This window comes from Vulpes lagopus, chromosome 12, assembly GCF_018345385.1.
Source record: "Vulpes lagopus strain Blue_001 chromosome 12, ASM1834538v1, whole genome shotgun sequence".
Lineage (NCBI taxonomy): Eukaryota > Metazoa > Chordata > Mammalia > Carnivora > Canidae > Vulpes > Vulpes lagopus.
The window spans coordinates 23,584,971-23,604,429 of NC_054835.1; the positions used below are offsets into that span (position 1 = coordinate 23,584,971).

General features: G+C 37.0%; 1 protein-coding gene across 1 annotated transcript in view; it reads left to right on the forward strand.

Annotated features, from left to right (window-relative positions):
* The window catches only part of TAF15 (TATA-box binding protein associated factor 15), a 30,010-nt gene extending 10,551 nt beyond the window's left edge, over nucleotides 1-19,459 (forward strand). The window contains exons 6-16 of the mRNA XM_041725288.1: nucleotides 2,186-2,379; nucleotides 3,380-3,500; nucleotides 10,435-10,469; nucleotides 11,093-11,125; nucleotides 12,359-12,468; nucleotides 13,662-13,791; nucleotides 16,140-16,232; nucleotides 16,889-16,970; nucleotides 17,087-17,175; nucleotides 17,283-17,784; nucleotides 19,132-19,459. Coding sequence (XP_041581222.1) covers nucleotides 2,186-2,379; nucleotides 3,380-3,500; nucleotides 10,435-10,469; nucleotides 11,093-11,125; nucleotides 12,359-12,468; nucleotides 13,662-13,791; nucleotides 16,140-16,232; nucleotides 16,889-16,970; nucleotides 17,087-17,175; nucleotides 17,283-17,784; nucleotides 19,132-19,171 — 1,429 coding nt within the window. The 3' untranslated portion in view covers nucleotides 19,172-19,459. The remainder of the gene's footprint in view (nucleotides 1-2,185; nucleotides 2,380-3,379; nucleotides 3,501-10,434; nucleotides 10,470-11,092; nucleotides 11,126-12,358; nucleotides 12,469-13,661; nucleotides 13,792-16,139; nucleotides 16,233-16,888; nucleotides 16,971-17,086; nucleotides 17,176-17,282; nucleotides 17,785-19,131) is intronic.

Here is a 19,459-nt window from a genome sequence, read left to right on the forward strand (position 1 = left end):
GTATGTATGTATGGATGCAAATGGGGAAGAGGCAGAGGAATAGGGAGAGAGAATCTCAAGCAGGGTCCTCACTGAGTGTGAAGCCCACTATGGGGCTCCATCTTGTGACTCTGAGACGCTTAAGTGACTGAGCCATCCAGGTGCCCCTAATTTTTTTTTTTCTTTACAATTTTATTTTATTGCAAGATTTTATTAGAGAGAGAGTGAGCATGAACAGGGAGAGGGACAGAGAGAAGCCGACTCCCCACTGGGCAGCGAGACTGATAACAGGCTCCACCCTGGGATCATGACCTGAGCTGAAGGCAACACTTAACTGAGCTACCAAGGCACCTCTTGACAACCATTTTAAAGTGAAGGGCTAGGGTTCTGGCCACTGATGTGATGTGCTTTGGGCAGGGAGTTCGGGGAACATAGTGATCTTTATTTATTATATTGCTCTGATCATCTGATGTGGAATAAGATGTGACTTAAGTTATGAGACTTTTTGTTCCCTTTCTTTAAAAGTAAACATTAGAACTCAAATTCAATTAAATGTTCTTTTCAACATTCCCATCCTGATAACAGGCAAATTAATAGTTGTATTGCTTAAAACATACTTAGAAATTTCTTTTTGAATTGTTAGAGATAGTAAAGCAGTCTCATTTTTTGGTAGACTAGTTTCACATAAAAAATGGCATCACAAAGCAAGTTCCTTCCTCTAAAAGGAATTATCTGAATGATAAGTTCCTTTTTTTTTTTTTTTTTTAAGATTTTGTTTTAAGTAATCTCTTCCCCCCACATGGGGCTCATACCCACAATCCCAAGATAAAAGTCTCATGCTTCACTGATTAAGCCAGCCAGGCACCACTTATTGTTTTCTGAAATTTATCATTGAAGATATTTAGGAGATTTACCAATGGTTCTAAAGATAATTATAAGAAAATAGTACCCAAAATATTATGAGATAACATTGTTAAAAATTAAGTGATAGAGAGCCTTTTAATATAACTGTTAAAAGGACTCAGCACTTGGGGTTCCTGGGTGGCTCAGTCAGTTAAGCGTCTGCCTTAGGCTCAGGTCATGATCCCAGGGTCCTGGGGTTGAGCCCCACATCACGTTCCCTGCTCAGCAGCGGGGAATCTGTTCCTTCTCCCTCTGCCCTCTTCTCCCTCCTCCCCCCGCTCGTGCTCTTGCTCTCAAATAAATAAATAAAATCTTAAAAGGACTTAGCACTTGTGATATATTTGTTTAAAGAATGAGATATATTACTGTGCTTTGTGGCATCTTTAGTTTTTTTTTTTTTTTTTTTTTTAATTCAAGGGAATGGTAAAAGCCATAGTGATTTTTTTGCTTGACTAATGTTTTCAAAGGTCCATGTGGTTTGTGTCATACTATGGAACCTCTTCAATGATGGTGAAATGGAATTGTTTGAAGGTCATTCCATTGCTGATAAGGAGATTTTGTAGATAAAATAACTAAATGATTTGGTCCGTCCAGAAAGTGGTATTAGGGGCGCCTGGGTGGTTTAGTTGGTTAAGTATCTGACTCTTGGACAGCCCCGGTGGCACAGCGGTTTAGTGCTGCCTGCAGCCCGGGGCGAGATCCTGGGGACCCTGGATCAAGTCCCACATCGGGCTCCCTGCATGGTTCCTGCTTCTCCTTCTGCCTGTGTCTCTGCCTCTCTCTCTCTAACTGTGTCTCTATGAATAAATAAATAAAATCTTAAAAAAAAAAAAAAAAGTATCTGACTCTTGATTTTGGCTCAGGTCATGATCTCGGTTGTGAGATCCAGCTCTGTGTTGGGCTCTGTGCTTAGTGGGAATCTGCTTCAGATTCTCTTTCCTGCTCTGCCCTTCCCCCTTGCATTCTCTTTCTCTTTAGCAAATAAATACATCTTTTTTTTTTTTTTTAATTTTATTTATTTATTCATGAGAAACACAGAGAGGCAGAGACATAGGCAGATGGAGAAGCAGGCTCCCCACAAAGGATCCCGATTTGGGACTCGATCCAGCATCCCAGGATCACGCCCTGGGCCAAAGGCAGACGCCCTCCGCTGAGCCACCCAGGTGTCGCTACATCTTTTTTTTTTTTTTTTTAAATAGTATTAAATATGATTGAGGTCAGCCTGGTCAGGCCTCTCGATCTCAGTCGATTTACTACAGTGAACATAATTATATAAAATTTCAAATTCTTGATTTCTGTTTAGCCAAGGTGGAAGAGCGCCTTCATATGACCAGTCAGACTATGGTCAACAAGATTCGTATGACCAACAGTCAGGCTATGACCAACATCAAGGTTCATATGATGAGCAGTCAAATTATGGTCCACAGCATGATTCCTATAATCAAAATCAGCAGTCCTACCATTCACAAAGGGATAATTACAGCCACCACACACAAGGTATGATATAATGACCTTTTATTCTTTTTTCCCCTCATAGAGTTGTATTGAGTTTTGGATTAAAAGACTTACATAGGATTTCAACTGTTTGTAAAAATTCAGAGTGCCCTTAAATATATGTGTTTCTGGTACAGCCATCAAAGCTATTTTATTAGATTTCTATTTCTGAACTTCTCAGACTCCCAAAGGTCGTGTGACTTTTTGATAACTGATGACATGAATTTCATTTGTTGCGTTAATAACTGATTGTTTGACGATGTTGCTCCTACCATTTGTTTTGATGGTGGTATACTTTATTTAGGGAAATTATGATTCTGTATTAGCCTTCTCTCACCTCATCTAAGAAGGACCAGCCATTCTATAACTTGTTTTCTTACAGCACTTGGAATATACTACTGATACTTAGAAATCTGTCCATGTCATGGAAGTGAATGCTTCAGGGGACATAAGTCCTGTCTTAACTCATTTATCCCTTCACTGCCTAGTATAGGGCCTGGTTCATAGTAGTTGTTTAATAAATATTTGTTGAATAAGTGAATGAGTAAAAGTGGAAGCTCATTCACCGAATATCTTCAGTGAATATAGTCTCTGAATATGTCTCAGAAAATCCAATTATTTCTTGTCCATGCTTTACTTATATTTAAGTATTTTTGAGGTGAAGGAATAACTTTTAAGATTTGGGCTATGCTTTTCATCTAATTATTAAGAATTTGTACCTAATGTTGTACTGGAACTCAACTACTTTTTATCATCCATGACATCAAGCGGTGATATCCATGTCACCGTTTTGCTATCTGACCATAGCAGAATGGAATTTGACACAGATATAATTCTCAAACATATTTAATTCTAGGTGGTTCTGAGTTCTGCATACATGTGCCATTTTCCAAAGGGTATAATATGTGACCTAAAGAACCATTTAACTTTATGTTACAGGAAGCCTTTGTCAGAAATGACAATGGTTACTTATTCATGTGTATATTATTTTTTCTTTTTGTAGATGACCGTCGTGATGTGAGTAGGTATGGAGAAGATAATAGAGGATATGGCGGGTCACAGGGAGGAGGTAGAGGGCGTGGGGGATATGACAAGGATGGAAGAGGTCCTATGACAGGATCAAGGTAAGTATTTAAGTATAGGTGCCTACATTTCTTCTCTTTCTTTTTTCAATTAAAAAAAATTTTATTGTTTTACTTAGCTGGTTTGATTCCAGCATCTGATTCAGTTAAGAGGCCTAAATAAAATAGATTATGTTGTAGAGAAGAAGGCAGAAATTCAAAATTTATTTTCAGTCTTAAGATGTCACATAAATTACCTCAGAATAGGCTATACTAGCAGTTCGTTTATGTGGTGTATATTAAACACCAGTGGGGAAAATTCCCCTGTTATGGTTGTGATTAAACCACTTAACTATGTTTCTCCTGCCAGAGCTATAGAGTCTAAATTCCTTTAAAAGATGACTCTGAGAAATCCAAGTATATTATATGTAAAACATAAAAAAAGGTAAGTTAATTTTAGATTGGAGTGCAGAGAGGCTATTCCTTAATCTTGAATCCCCTTGGGAAGGGAAAATATTAGGAGGCAATATCAGATATATAAAGGTGGGGTTGGCAAATGAGAAAGATTTTATGTAATTAAACTATTTTGTCTCCCTTCTAAGTAAATAATTATTGAAATAATTAGTGCAGCATCACCTCACATTGTGTATTTTGTTCAGACTAAGCTATGGAAAAGATGACTTTAATTCAGTTTTTCTTTTCCCCGTTGCTAGTATTATCAGGTTTTGGGACTTAATTTTGGTGTATGTCATGAAAGCTGGTTACAAAATCACTTTTAAATATATCTGTAAATCTAGCACTTTGGTCCGAAAAACAAGAATGAAAAAATAATTGACATTTGTTGTCCTCAGTTGAGGTTTGCAGGTTACAAATTAATGTGTAAAATGCACAGGCTTAAAAGATAATGTGTTCCTTGGGAATTGAAATTGTTAGTGGCTTGTTAACTGACACTTGATAACATATCAGTACCAGTTCACTCTTTTGCTCCTTAGGGACTGCCTGTCCCCTGAGATGAACTGAGAAACAAAACCAGTTACATACAGCACTGTTACTTCAAGTGAGCCAGGAATTGGATCACAGACTTGTATTTTTCTGTGTTTAGTGTACGGTACTTTGATTTTATGGCAAAACTGAAGCCTAAACATATTTGGTAAACTTTTATAAAAGTCCTTTGGTTGATAGCCAAAGTCACTTTACAGTATATAAATATATTATTGTATGCTCTTCATTATCAAAGTGAGCAGCCTGCCATCATGTGGATATAAATGAACAATGTAAAGTGACATGGTGCTCACTTTCTACTTAATAGCCTCATTCACATCCCAGACAGAATCCCAAACAAGATAGCCAACAGGTATATTTAATTTTCCAGTTAAATGTTTTAGATAATTGGCTTCTTGGGAATGCTGTATGTTTTATAGTATATTGTAGGTTTAATTTTCTTCATAAGGAAATTATATCCTATCAATTATTTATTAAATTCTGACTGTGAGAGTGGTAGAACCCACTTTTCAGGAAGAGGGGGAGGGTAGGGAAATCTTTATTTTTTTTATTTTTTATTTTTTTGGGAAATCTTGAAAAAAACATTTTCATCTTTGAGAGATCACTCATCTTAGAGATTTGAAAGGACCTTGAATGAATCTCCTAATAAAAGAGAGAAGATCCATACCTTAACCATCTTGAGAGTTGCATTTTTAATAACTTTTATAACCTCCTTGGCGTCCTATTTCAGTATAATTTCAGTATGACTTTTGGTCTAGATACTTGATCATGAACTAAGCTTTTGATTTTCAGATGGTTTTATTTAGCCTTAGAACCTCTTCACACATTATCTTATGCAGAAGCCGACTATATATTAGGTCAAAATGATACTGATCTGGTTCAGGGTAAGACTGGGGGAGGGTGTCTTGCCCAATTGCTATCTATACCCTATTCTGCCCCTCCACCCAAGCCAAAAAATGGGATGTTCATGAAAGGCCTTTTTAAGGAATCCATGTTGATGATGATATGATGATTCTCTATATTGGGCTGGTAAATTTTTTATGTGAAAGGCCATGTAGTAAATATTTTAGGCTTTTTGGGCCATAAGATTTCTGTTATAACTGCTCATCTCTGCTCTTATAGCACCAAAGTAGCCATAGACAATATATAAATAAACATGGTTGTTTTCCAGTAAAACTTCATTTATGCATGTGGAAATTTGAAGTTCGTATAATTTTCACATGTCACAGTATGTTACTCAAGATGTGTTTTTTAGCTTATTTATATGGGTAAAGTATTTTTAATTAGAGTAAAAATGCTCAGTTTCAGGATTTTTTTTCCCACAGTTGGTTTTACATTTAAGTACCAAAAATATCCAAACATTTTTTGTTAGTCTTCATCAACACTCCCATTTGTGTTTCTAATCATCTTATTTAAAAAATTATATCAAGGTTTTGAAAATATAATCCTTTCAGGGCTGTTTGAAGAATACCTGACATTAGTTAGGTTTCTATTTAAAGAAGAAGGGGTATAGTTTGTGGGTGAGGGTGGGATACATGGTACAAGGATGGGACATTCTTAGACTCAAGTCGTATGATTGCTTGGCTGGAGGAAGAACACAGACCAGAAGGAAGCTGTCAGGTTTCCAAATATGAAAGAAAAATGTGTGAAAATTATAGGGACTCTAGGAAACAATGTTTCTCTTTGAAAAAGCAGTTGTAGCAAAAAGATTCACTTTCTGATTGTCATCTAAAATTGATCACTGGCCTCTTAGTGGACTAGAAGTTTAAGGTTCTCTCAGTGTTTTTAACTTCAGCATTGGGATGAATGCATTGCAGAATTGCCAGAATTCTATAGATAATCATTTTTCATGATGAAATAACCAAGTTACGTAGCTCTTTTCAGGCTTTAATATCTTAAGCCTAAAATAGTCATCTTGAATTTTGAGTGTCTTCTTACAAGAGTTTTTGATTAGTTCCATTTAAATTGTGTACATGTTGCAGTGATAGTCTAGAACAGCACTGCCCAATAGAAAGGTAATATGGATCACAAATGTGAGCTACATATATGACTTTAAATTTTTTAGTAGAGGGCAGCCCCTGTGGCGCAGGGGTTTAGCGCGGCCTGCAGCCTGGGGTGTGATCCTGGAGGCCCGGGATCGAGACCCACGTCGGGCTCCCTGCGTGGAGCCTGCTTCTCCCTCTGCCTGTGTCTCTGCCTCTCTCTCTCTCTCTCTGTGTCTCTATGAATAAATAAATAAAAATCTTAAAAAAAAAAAAATTTTTTTTAGTAGACACATTAAAAAAAACATAAGCAGGTAAAATCAGTTTTAATAATGTTTTACTTAATCTAACATACCCAAAGTATTTTAGCATATGATCAGTATAAAAATTACTGAGATATTGTACATTGGCTTTTTCATAAAAAGACTTCAAAATCCATTTTGTATTTTATATTTTGAGTACATCTCAATTGTGGCTAATGAATACTGTATTGGACATGTAGCTCTAGAATGAAAGATTTATTGGCTTCTTGAAATGTGGGTAAATGTTGAATCTAGAGAGCCTTTTTACCACACATAAAGATATGGGAGGAAATAAGACATAAATACAGCTACTGTAAAAAATGATATTTAGGGCAGCCCGGGTGGCTCAATGGTTTAGAGCCACCTTCAGGCCAGGGCGTGATTCTGGAGACCCGGCATCGAGTCCCATGTCAGGCTCCCTGCATGGAGCCTGCTTCTCCCTCTGCCTTTGTCTCTGCCTCTCTCTCTCTCTCTCTCTCTCTCTCTCTGTCTCTCATGAATAAATAAATAAAATCTTAAAAAGAAAGAATGATATTTAAATCCATTGAGTCATTTACATTTGGAATTAACGTTAGTCTTCTTTGCACCCAAAAAATTGTATTTTGGATTTACTACTATGAAGATTCAACATAGCATGGTTTGTTTTTTTTGACTGATATTTTCTAATTTTTAGGTAAGTCCCTTTTTCTCTCTAGGTAATAGAGTTTCTGGGAACAAAGATTTCTGTATTGTCCTTTTACTCATTTGGCAGTTTAAGTTCTTGAATAGATATATTTAGATTTTTTTTTAAATGAAAGATTCAGAGTAGAGATTCTGTCAAAGAACTTTTTCTTGACAAGCACCTGAAATTAGATGACCATTTTCTACTTTAAATATGTAATACTGTACCAATGAGAGAACCCTCAGCCTACCTTAGAGTAGGCTTTGAACTTGAGATAACAATTTCTGTTGTTAAGTCAAGAATACATAGTTGGTTTTCTTATGCAGGGAACACTCAGCCATACATTTAAGTATGTTTAATCTCTGAATAGCTCTACTACTTCACCTTAAAATAAAATGTTCTTACTTCAGGAACTCTTTATGTATACAAGGTTGCTGCTTTTTCTGAGAGGAAGACAAATTATTGTGACAACATATTGACCCACATGTTCCGTATCTTCGTTGTCTTAATTGGCTAATGAAGCCTCAACTTGGTTTATGGAAAAGGGACTTGTAACCTGACTGCAGGTTTGAAAGATTCTTAACCACAGGCCCATCTCTTGTTAAATATTTAATAGTGAGTTGTACTTGAGGTTTATTCAGTGTATTTAATATAATATATTTACTTATAAGGGGTTGTATTATAGCCAGTTAATAAAGAATTTCTTAGTAAGTGAAGAGAAAAATGATTGAAACGTTGAAACTTGAGAAAGCTTCGTATAGTGTTGTAGATCATCTAGACTGGTGTCTCTCAAACTTTACATATGAATTCCTTGGGGATCTTATTAAAAGTGCAGATTCTGATTCAGTAGGTATGGAGTGAGGCCTGAGATACTGCTCTTTGAGATTCTTCCAGGCTCTGCCTATGCTACTACCCCCTGGACCACCCTTTGAGTAGCAAGAATGTAAATCCTTATTTTGTGAAGGAGGAAACTAGCCTAGGGAGAATTACTGACTCGCCCAATTTTTCAAGATTGATTAGTAATAATAAAGATTATACCCTGAGTTTATTAGTTTGAAGACTAGTACTTTTTCAAATGCACTATGATGTTTTCATATTTATGGCCATTGTGTTGAAATCTTCAGCTGCCGTATTTTCAAAGGTAATGCTCAAATGAAGGTGAATTAAGTTAAAATATTATATGGAGAAATAGGAAATAATAAACCTATTCAAATGCTATTTGCTTTATAGCACTTTTATTTTGCAGTGGTATGTCCTTTTTTTATTGTTCAAAGTTCTATTGCTGGCCAGAATAGAAATTATAGGAATTAGCGGATGTATGCGGTTGCATATTTTCTCTCCACTGTGGCCAGATAAACAGTTTGGTACTTGGTTTAAGATGACAGCAAAATAAATAAGAGGTATCTTTTCCAGCACTTGTGAAAATTTCCTATTTAAAAAATCTGCTTTATCCTGGGGACTTTAACCTCTTGACAGGAATACAGGCTTAATAGTTTCATTAGTTTTTTCCTCATTATTTTTTGAGTTTTCATGATCATCTTTGAAGAAATCTGAGATATAGTGGTTTCTAATAATGAGATTTTTAGCAGATCAATCTCAACTCTTTTGTTTTCCTTTCTTAAAAGAGTTAAGCAGTTAGAGACAGGTCATTTAGAAGTGTAGGAAGAGCTTGAGTACTGTTCTGAAAGAGGCATCGTAGAGACTCAATAGGAAGCTATATGTATATAAAGGACCTGAGCTTTATATTGTCTGCATAGTCTTGACGTAGCCTTATTCTCCTTTATAGTCTTCCGGAAGTTAAAATTAATAAGAAGATGGACGTGTCTATACCTAAGCTGGTTGCAAAGGGAGATTTTATATCAAGGTAGTAGAATAGACTTATAAAAGAAGACTGCTTTGCTTTCTCATTTAGTTAGAACGGTTTTTCTCAGGATCGTTCAGAAAAGCCATCTATCTTAGAGGCTAGAGAGGGTTATCATTATTATAGGAGAGGCTTTTAGCATTGAAGAGACATTAGTGTATTGGATTAGTTTCTTGGATTATGGTAGAAGATGGTTAATAGTAGTAGAATTAGATGTCACCATCTGAAAACTAGGTGTTTTTATTTCGATGACAGCAGGTGAGTCTTAGAGGATTACTTAGTTCAGGAAAGAGAAACAAGCTTTTAATGTAGTATTTAAACAGTTTCGTGATAAGAGAGATCTTAGATTTCTTACATAGATTTATTTTTTTTTAGTCTTACCTAGATTTATGCTCACAAGGACCACTGACTTACCTGGCAGTGGAAATTTGCCAAATAGAGTCATTTTCTTTTGGGCAGCTGCGATATTGGAGTATGTTGCATTCTGTCTCTGATATGGTCTACTGATTGGCATGAATCTCAGTAGCTCTTACATGAGGAGATCTAGTATGTTATAGTGGGTATAGAGTAGAAGGGTAGTTTTAAGTTACGCTTGCTTTTCGTGCTCATTTTATCAGATTTCGGAATGATTTGAGATTTTTTAAGACTACTTTCATTCAGGCTCACTTTCGTGTGTATTTGTACCTCACTTTTTTCTTCATCTCATAAAACTCACAGTTTGGTATCACAGTAGAACATACTACTAAAGTTTTTGCCTCCCTTTCTGCTATCAGAATCTTAACCTAGCTTTGTATTGTTCTTCTAGTCTTTTTCTTTTTTCCTCATATTTAAAAGAATATCCCTGTTGGAAAGAATGTTTGCTTCAGTTTACCATTCTTCATTCTGTGCCTCCAGCTTTTAAGTTATATGAATAGTATCCCTTTGGCTTGGGGTTGGGAAGATTAAAATGAGAGTATATGAGATATATTCTGTAGTAAGCTTGAAAAGGCACCCTTGGAAATAGATTCTTGGGAAAACACTTAGGTGAAAACAACATTTTGGAGTCTATGAAATGGAATTTACTGGAAAGTTAGAGGTGCTACTGTTTCCCTAGGCGCTCTGCTTGTGACAGTTAAGTGTAGATTGAGCCCAGGGCTCAGCACATTAGAGACTTAAGGAAGAAATCATTTCTTCAATTTTTCCTCTGCAGTGGTGGTGACCGCGGTGGCTTCAAAAATTTTGGTGGTAAGTGCTGAGTATCCCAAAATGTTTCAGTGGAAATGCTATATAAACCTAAAAGCCACCAATATCCCGCAGACGCAGTCTAAGCCCTTTCTTACTCTGTTGAGGCTGGTGTGTGTTGTGTGCTTAAAAAAAAAATTTATATATATATACATATATATATATCAAAGAAAACATTAAAAAGCCAAAGTTGATCTCAAACAGTCCAATGGGTTTCTGCACAGTGAATTTGCATGAAAGAGTCTGTGGTGACCGATGAATGAGACTTCCACTGGATTTTGACAATAACATTTTTAAATAAAGGTAGCTGACATGGTGTTGTTAAATTATTAGGGTTTTCCAATCAGCCTTCACAACCAGAGCTTAACCAAAGTGATACTAGTATAATGCCAAAGTGGCGGTACCGTCTGGGACAAGTTTAAGGAAATAATTGACTTTCATCTTGATTTCTTAAACTTAATAAAACTTAATTTATATATTTACTTTGTAAATCTGTGATGGTTGACTTTCAAGGATTTTGGAACTATTGACTTTTCTTGCCTTGGTTTTTATTACTAGTTTTTCATGATTTCTAATGAGTTGCCTTAAATAGCTTTTTTTTTTCTTTTTCTTTTCCTTTCCCTTAGGTCACAGGGATTATGGACCCAGACCAGATGCTGGTAAGGTTTATGGTAGTTTGTGACTTGCCATTAAGAGAACATTAGTTTTCTAACTTTTCAAGGGAAAAGTGTGTGTGTTTGGAGGAGTTAGGACAGGAGGAAGATTATGGAGGAGTTAGGGCAGGAGGAAGATTTAATTTGATAGTGCTTCCGGAATTGGGGAGCTACACTTCTGAAAATATACCAGAAAGAAAAATTCAGGGAAATTGATTGGAAAGTTTGCTGGGAAGATTGCTATGTTTGTGGTTTCCCATGCTCTGCTTTTTCTTTTGTGAAGAAATACTTGATCTTGTATTGCTAATTAACATTGCTTATTTAAATATTACAGATCAGATTTGAGAGAGTTGATAATCATTGGGAATTTGAAGTAGAAAAACTATGAGTATGAAAACATTACATCAATTGGTAGTCTGCTTAGAGGGCTTAAGAAACAATTCATACGTGGGGAGAATTGTCTTACTCTGGGCAGAGTCACAAATTTCATATGGCTTTTATTTTTAAATGAAATTTAAGGCTACCTGGAGCCTTTTGGAAGTTATGATTTAGATATTAAAATTCTATTTGAGCCAAAAAATTTTAATATATTGAAATCAGAACTTTTGTTTTTATTAAGATGCCAAAGTATTCTATATGGATGGCAATTTCTGAATTATCCCTTGATGGACTGAATTTTTGTACATCTTTCTTACTTTGTTGTACTAATCCAAAAGTGTGCGTGTAAGGTAAGGTGTGTGACAAGGTGCCCCTACCCTCTGGTATATACAAAGCTCATGCAGTGAATGGGAAACCAGCAGTTGTGCTTGGCTTGCTTGGAAGTCCAAAGTTAGATTTGCGGAATTTTCTACTGGAGAGCCTTAAAAGTATTGATTTAGCCATAAAGCGCTAAAGCTCTCCAAAGAAAGGAATGCTATCTTATACTAACTGTCTTCATCTCTTCATGAGCTTCAGCCCTGTATCAATCTAAGGAGTAAGATTTCTAAGATCTCCCTTAATTGGTCTGTATTTCACATACTGTGGACTTGATCCACATTAACTGAAGTTTAGTTGTAAGGATTGATCTGCAAATAACTATGATGACCACTTTGCATGTTGATATAAGATTTTTTGTATATTGGTCCTTTTTTCCTTTTGGTAATAGAAATATTGGACAATAAATTATTGCTCTTGATTACTGAACAGGATGTAGTAAAACCAAGGAATATGTAAAATTAACCACAGTTTTTTTTCCCTTAGATTCAGAATCTGATAATTCAGATAACAACACAATCTTTGTGCAAGGACTTGGGGAGGGTGTGTCTACAGATCAAGTGGGGGAGTTCTTTAAACAAATAGGAATTATCAAGGTGAGTAGGAAGTATGGGTTATCTTGAAAATCTCATAATTATTAGCATATTCTAGTTAAGATACATAGATTATATAAGCTTCTGTCTTAAAATTCCCTAATACAAATGCCAAATCATGTCTGTAGGCCTTTTGCTAAATTTGCTACATACATGAAAATTGTATTCCTTTTTATCTTTCCATAGTCTTCTACAGCTTTAGCTTTCAGCCTTGGGCTCTAAAAATAGTCTCTGCCTAGCTCCTAAAATTGTGAGAACCAAATGAGATTGTGAGAACATTTTATAGAATCTGAAAAGCCAGGGACGTCTGGGTGGCTCAGCAGTTTAGCGCCTGCCTTCAGCCCAGGATGTGATCCTGGAGTTCTGGGATCAAGTCCCACATCGGGCTCGGGCTCCCTGTGTGGAACCTGCTTCTCCCTCTGCCTATGTCTCTGCCTCTCTCTCTGTCTGTGTCTCTCATGAATAAATAAATAAATTCTTAAAAAAAAAAAAAGATTCTGAAAGGCCATTATATAGGCAGACTGCACTATATGTATTAGCTGAGTACGTAATGCTTTATTTCATAACTGTATTTATTGTTTGCTTATGTGTCTTGTGCACTGTTTGTTTCGTGTATGTATTTCTCCTCTCTTCAACTAGAAAGCAGCAGTTAAAGTAGTGTTGGGTAGATTGTAGCATTGCCTGAAATCAGTTTGTAGTTGTCCTTGTTTTGGTGTCTGTGGAGTTACTCAATTTTTTCCCCAATTTTTGGGGAGTTAAAATTTCTTTAGAAATGTATTACCACATGACATGTAAAAAATTTACGCAATTCTGAAGAGTAAACATTCTTCTTTGTCTTCCACTCCCATCCCAGCCAGCTGCAGTTTGTATACCTTAGTGGTAATCTATTAATTTGCCTGGTGTACATTCTTCCTGACTTTTTTATGTTTTACAAGGTACATTTTTTACATGAAGCATTATCTACATATTTTTTTTTGTGAGTTTAAAGAAATTATACATAGATAAAACATTGTATCATTTTCATAGCTTGGGTTTTACTTAAGTTTTCCTTTTCAGAACCTATAGAAAACTTCATTTTTATATTAGGTACATAGTATTTGTAGTATGGATATGTGAATTCCTTTAAAAAATCTTTAATTGTGTGGTTTATGATTACTTTTTCTTAAAATGCTGATACCAACTTTTTGTTTCTTCAGACAAATAAGAAGACAGGAAAACCAATGATAAATCTGTATACAGACAAGGACACAGGGAAGCCAAAAGGAGAGGCAACAGTATCATTTGATGATCCTCCTTCAGCTAAGGCAGCCATTGACTGGTTTGATGGTATATCTTATTCATATAGTTTCAATATGCAGTTTGGTTAAATGTTTTCTAGTCTTGAAGTCAAAATATATTCTAGTAACTGGTTGTTTTCATGTTTACTTTTGTGGATATTTTTTATTAAAAATAAAAACCAGAAAGAAATGAAGACCAGAGTTTTTACATATCTTTAGAAATGAGGTAGAAGAGCTCTCTCATTGTCTCCAGTATTTCCTTATTATTCTACCTTGTGCTTGAAGCCACCCTGATGGAAATTTAGAGGGTTGACCTGCTTAACTCTCTTCTTTGTAAATTTAGATTAATATCTCTTCAAATATAAAGTTAATACATATTTGGAAGAAATGTTAAGACTTTTCTCCCCCAAAACAGGAAAATAGGGGAAAGTAGAAGAAAGCAGTAAAGCATCTGTAATCCTCTACTTAGAGATAATCATTGATTTTATATATATATATATATATATATTTTTTTTTTTTTTTGATAATATTTTTTATTACGGGGCTCTTGGGTGGCTCAGTGGTTGAGTGTTTGCCTTTGGCTCAGGTTGTGATCCCGGGGGTCCTAGGATTGAGTCCTGCATCAGGCTCCCTGCAGGGAACCTGCTTCACCCTCTGCCTATGTTTCTATCTCTCTCTGTGTCTTTCATGAATAAATAAAACCTTTAAAAAAAAACAATTTTTTTTCCTTCCATTCTTTTAAAAGTATTTAAGAAAAATAGTTTATCATTATACTCCAAATGTAGTTTTGTCTCATCTTTTTTTCACTTAACATTTTAACAGTCATTTCCCCATGTTATTAGAAATTCATTGTTTTATACTCTAATTAGAACCAACACCCAACTGCGTGTTTACTGGTTTATAGTGTAGACATGGTCCTAGAAACTTTATATGCATTAATTCAGTTTGGTCCTCAAAATAACTGTATGCGACATGCACCCTATTATTACTATTTTTAGATTTTGAAACTGAGACACAGAAGCTGTATAATTTCCAGGGTCGGGGATCCCTGGGTGGCTCAGTGGTTTAGCGCCTGCCTTTGGCCCAGGGCACGATCCTGGAGTCCCGGGATCGAGTCCCACGTCAGGCTCCTGGCATGGAGCCTGCTTCTCCCTCCTCCTGTGTCTCTGCCTCTCTCTCTCTCTCTCTCTCTGTGTCTATCATAAAGAAAGAAATAAATCTTTAAAAAAAAATTTTCCAGGGTCATAGCATAACTGGCAGAGTCAGGATTTAAACTCAGGCAGTCTGGATCCACAGTCTCTAAAGGACTTAACCATACTAGATGAAATTTACAGATACCTGAGGTCCCTTCTGGTTCTGAGATGATTGTACGTATGTCTTTCAAAACATAATTGCATTTCTTTATTTCTTAAAAAATGAGATTGTGATACTCTTCCTATCGTGATCTTCATATTCTTTACTTTTTTGCATTAATTTGTCAGGCCTTATCACCTTGCTCTTTAAGACGTGGTCCATTTTCCTCATTTGTTTTCTATAGTTTTGGTGAATTAAAACACAATCTCTTTTGCTCATTATGTTTAAAAGTAATTGTGCTTTTTGCCCATAGGGCATGGGAGCCTCTTAACTCCATAGTTCAGGTTATTCTATAGCTTTGAAAATACTGATCCTTACTGTCTGATATTGTGGAAAGTTGCCAGCCATAATGATAAGTGCTTTGATCAGGATTCTAAGGCTTCTGGAATTGCAATCATTTTATGAATCCTCTGGTTTAATATAAGGTAAAAAGATTAATTACTATCTCTGAGGCCCTGGGGCAGAATATATATATATATATATATATGTGTGTGTGTAAGCAGTCACATATGCTTTCATTTTTTGGGCCTGTATTATTTTTAAAGATGCTACTACGTGTATATGGTTAAAAAAGTTTCAAACTATACCAGAAGTGTGTAGTAAAAAATGGGCTTGCTTTCTACCTTTGACCTCCAGTGTTCTGTTTTTCCCTACTGAGAGTTGAGCATAATAGGCAATGTACATATAGCATATGTGTGCATGTAAGGGCACTTGTGCTCACCAACACACTCATTCCCCTTTATAAAACAGAAGTGGTAGCATACTATACACATGGTTCGGCACTTGGCTCTTTTCATATAAAAATGTTAGGTGTGTTTTTTGTTTTTTTTTTTCAGTAAGAAGTAACTGTGTCCAAGTGACAGATTTGCTTTACTCAATAGATTATGTTTTAGCACTGTTATTTTGACCCTTAGGGAACACTGGTGTGTTTGAATTTTTGTGAGGACGTGTTACTGCTCTGAAACTAAAAATTTCTAAGATTATATTTTATTGAGAGTTGGAGATGTGGAGTAGCATTTCTTCAAAACTCTCTTTTTTTCTTAGGAAAAGAATTCCATGGCAATATCATTAAAGTGTCCTTTGCTACCAGAAGACCTGAATTCATGAGAGGAGGTGGAAGTGGAGGTGGGCGACGAGGTAAGTCACTTGTTTCTCACAGGCCCGGATATTGTACAGAGGGTTTAAATTTGAGTCCATGTTCTGTCTCTGTTGTGTGAACTACGCCACAGGTTTTTTTTCCTTCTGTCTTAAAGTGAGAGTGGGTACTGAAGGGAGATTTGGTAAATAGGTGTCATAATAGCTAAGTAAGTAGTTGGAAGAAAATTTTAGAAGTACTTTTGGAAAGCTTTGTGGCAGTTTGTTATTCACCTGGAGATCAGGAGGCAATTGTTTAAGTGATACCTAATTAGGTAATCAGACCAGCTTCTAAGTTCCCTGATAGAGTTGCTACCACCTTGTTCATTTCTATTGCGTTTAATTCCTTAGATTTGGAATATGTCTTCTGTACTTTTATCACTGACATTCTCAAACCAAGGAGAGTATTCTAGAAAGTTTGAAGTTTAGTGCATTTTTGCACTATAATATGTGCCTGAGGTCTTTTCCCACATTTCTTGGATTTACTAATAAGTAAAGCCTCAAATGAAAGATTCAGTGTTTTACTATAAGGGGTTAATTTTGGAGCAGCCACCAAATTATTGATGGTTACTTGCTCTTAGTTCTTTCATATGGTGCTTTTCCTCTGCTGGGTTTAATGTTGGCCGCTGATTTTTCTCTCCCACCCTTCTTTACCTCAGGCCGTGGAGGATATAGAGGTCGTGGAGGCTTTCAGGGGAGAGGTGGAGACCCCAAAAGTGGAGACTGGGTTTGCCCTAATCCGTAAGTATCCAGTTTATTCTGGTGGTAGTAGGAGTTGGGGTTGGAGGATACAAGAGGGGTTTCTGATTGAATTAGAAACTATTGAACATTTTTTTTAAATTTTCCCCCTTTCTCAGGTCATGTGGAAATATGAACTTTGCTCGAAGGAATTCTTGCAACCAGTGTAATGAGCCCAGACCAGAGGACTCTCGTCCCTCAGGAGGAGGTAGGTCCGCTGTTAACAGCATCTACATGGCATTTATCTTCTGACTGGCATTAGGGATGCTTTACATTATCATGCTGGCCTCACTGGTTTGCATCTCTGCCTTGCAGATTTCCGGGGAAGAGGCTACGGTGGAGAGAGGGGCTATAGAGGTCGTGGGGGCAGAGGTGGAGACCGAGGAGGCTATGGCGCAGACAGGAGCAGCGGTGGCTACGGAGGAGACAGAAGTGGTGGCGGCGGCTATGGAGGAGACAGAAGTGGGGGTGGCTATGGTGGAGACAGAAGTGGGGGTGGCTATGGTGGGGACCGAGGAGGCGGTTATGGTGGGGACCGAGGAGGCGGCTACGGGGGAGACCGAGGAGGCGGCTACGGAGGAGACCGAGGAGGCGGCTACGGAGGAGACCGAGGAGGCGGCTACGGAGGTGACCGAGGAGGAGGCTATGGTGGAGACCGAGGCGGTTATGGAGGAGACCGCAGTGGGGGGGGCTATGGAGGAGACCGCGGTGGTGGCGGGGGCTACGGTGGAGACCGAGGTGGCGGCTACGGAGGAGACAGAAGTGGGGGCGGCTATGGAGGAGACCGAGGAGGCTATGGAGGCAAAATGGGAGGAAGGTGAGTATTAGAATGTATTTGTTAATCTTTTTACCTCATTGCTCCTAGGCTTTAGGATCTGAGCCCTTTTTGTCACATATTCTTAATGTCCAGTTTTTTTAGAACTTGAATTTTTCTTTGGAAGCTCTCAGTGAGGATGCAGAAGATTCATTTAGTTTTCTGTTTAGACTAAATGTTTTTCTAAGCTAGAAACTAGTTTTTCTAAAACTCAGTTTTGTTTTGGAAATTGTTTCATAAATCTTTATATTGGTATGAGTACATATATATGAACGTATGCTGTTTTTCCTCATGGCTAAAGATAATTGAGATTGAGTGATAATTTGAAACTATGTAAATCAGAGGTTCTTAATCTGAGGGGGAGCACACCTTTCATAGGAGTGTGTTTTCTGAAATCCTATGTGTTGTGCTACCCTGTAGTTCCTCTGGAGATTCTTGTAAAACCTTTTCCAGATGAAAATTGCTGATGGTACTGATGGGAGTGTTGTGCACGTGAATGGCATAGAGGCAGAAGAAGTTGAATGACCAGTCATTTGAAAGAACTTCAGTTATTATGCTAAGCATCTGTATGCTAGAGGCAGTATAGGGTAGTGAGAATTAGTATAACACATGGTTAAGAGCATAGAGTTTAGAGACAAGACTTCTCTGGGTTCACATTGTGTCTCCACCACTTACTGTGTGACCTTAGGCAAGTTACTTAATCCTTTGGAGCATCAGTGTTTCTCATCTATAAAATGGGGCCAGTAATACCTCCTTTGTGGAGTCAGATTAGATTATGTTATGACAGTTCCTGGCCCATAGTAAGTGCTATATATAATTGTTAGCCATTAGTAATTCTCTTTTGAGCCCTTCTGTATGACAAATGCTGTGGAGTGTCTTTATATTCTTTAGTTTGAGTCCTTTCAACCCCATGAGGTAGATTTATTTTCCATTTTATGGAGTAAGAAACACGGAGTAACTTTTCCAAGGTCACATAGTAAGTGGCAGACTCAGAATTCTTACATGAAGATATTTGTTTGCCTAATTCTGTTAAGCCACTCTTGTATTTAGAGTGCTGGAATTGGCACAGTCCCTGACCTCCAGAAATATCGCAGTAGTTTGGAGTCCTTATTCTAGATGGGAAGTTTTTAAGAGAGTTACTGATAGCAAAAAGCTGCTTCTAGGAACTTTGTGGGTCTTAAAGCTGATATCAAGCACCTTCTATGAGTGGAGAAATAAATTAGGTATGGTGTCATTCTTAACAGAAATTGTCAAGCCGACGCCAGTCACCAACACCCTAAGGAAGTGTCTTGATGCTCCCACTTGGTAGAAAATTAGAATTTAGTCTGGCTCTTTATTTTTCATTCCTAGAAACGACTACAGAAATGATCAGCGCAACCGACCATACTGATGACTGTTTTGAATGTTCCTTTGTCTCTGACAAGATCCATAGTGAAATTGCCAGAGTTTTGCCTGCTGCTTTCCTCGTGGCCTCTTCTTGGGTAGTGAAATTAAGTGACATTTGGATTTTTATTTGGGTGGGAGGGCTGGGACAGTTTTTCTTTTAGAAATGTCCATTGAAATTTCCCCATTTAGTTTCCAACCTCCTTTCCAACCCTTGAAGCTAAGTGCGTTGTAAAATATTGCCAAAATGGAAAGTGTTTTGTATTACTGCAATAAAGGCTGCTTGTTTTGTGGA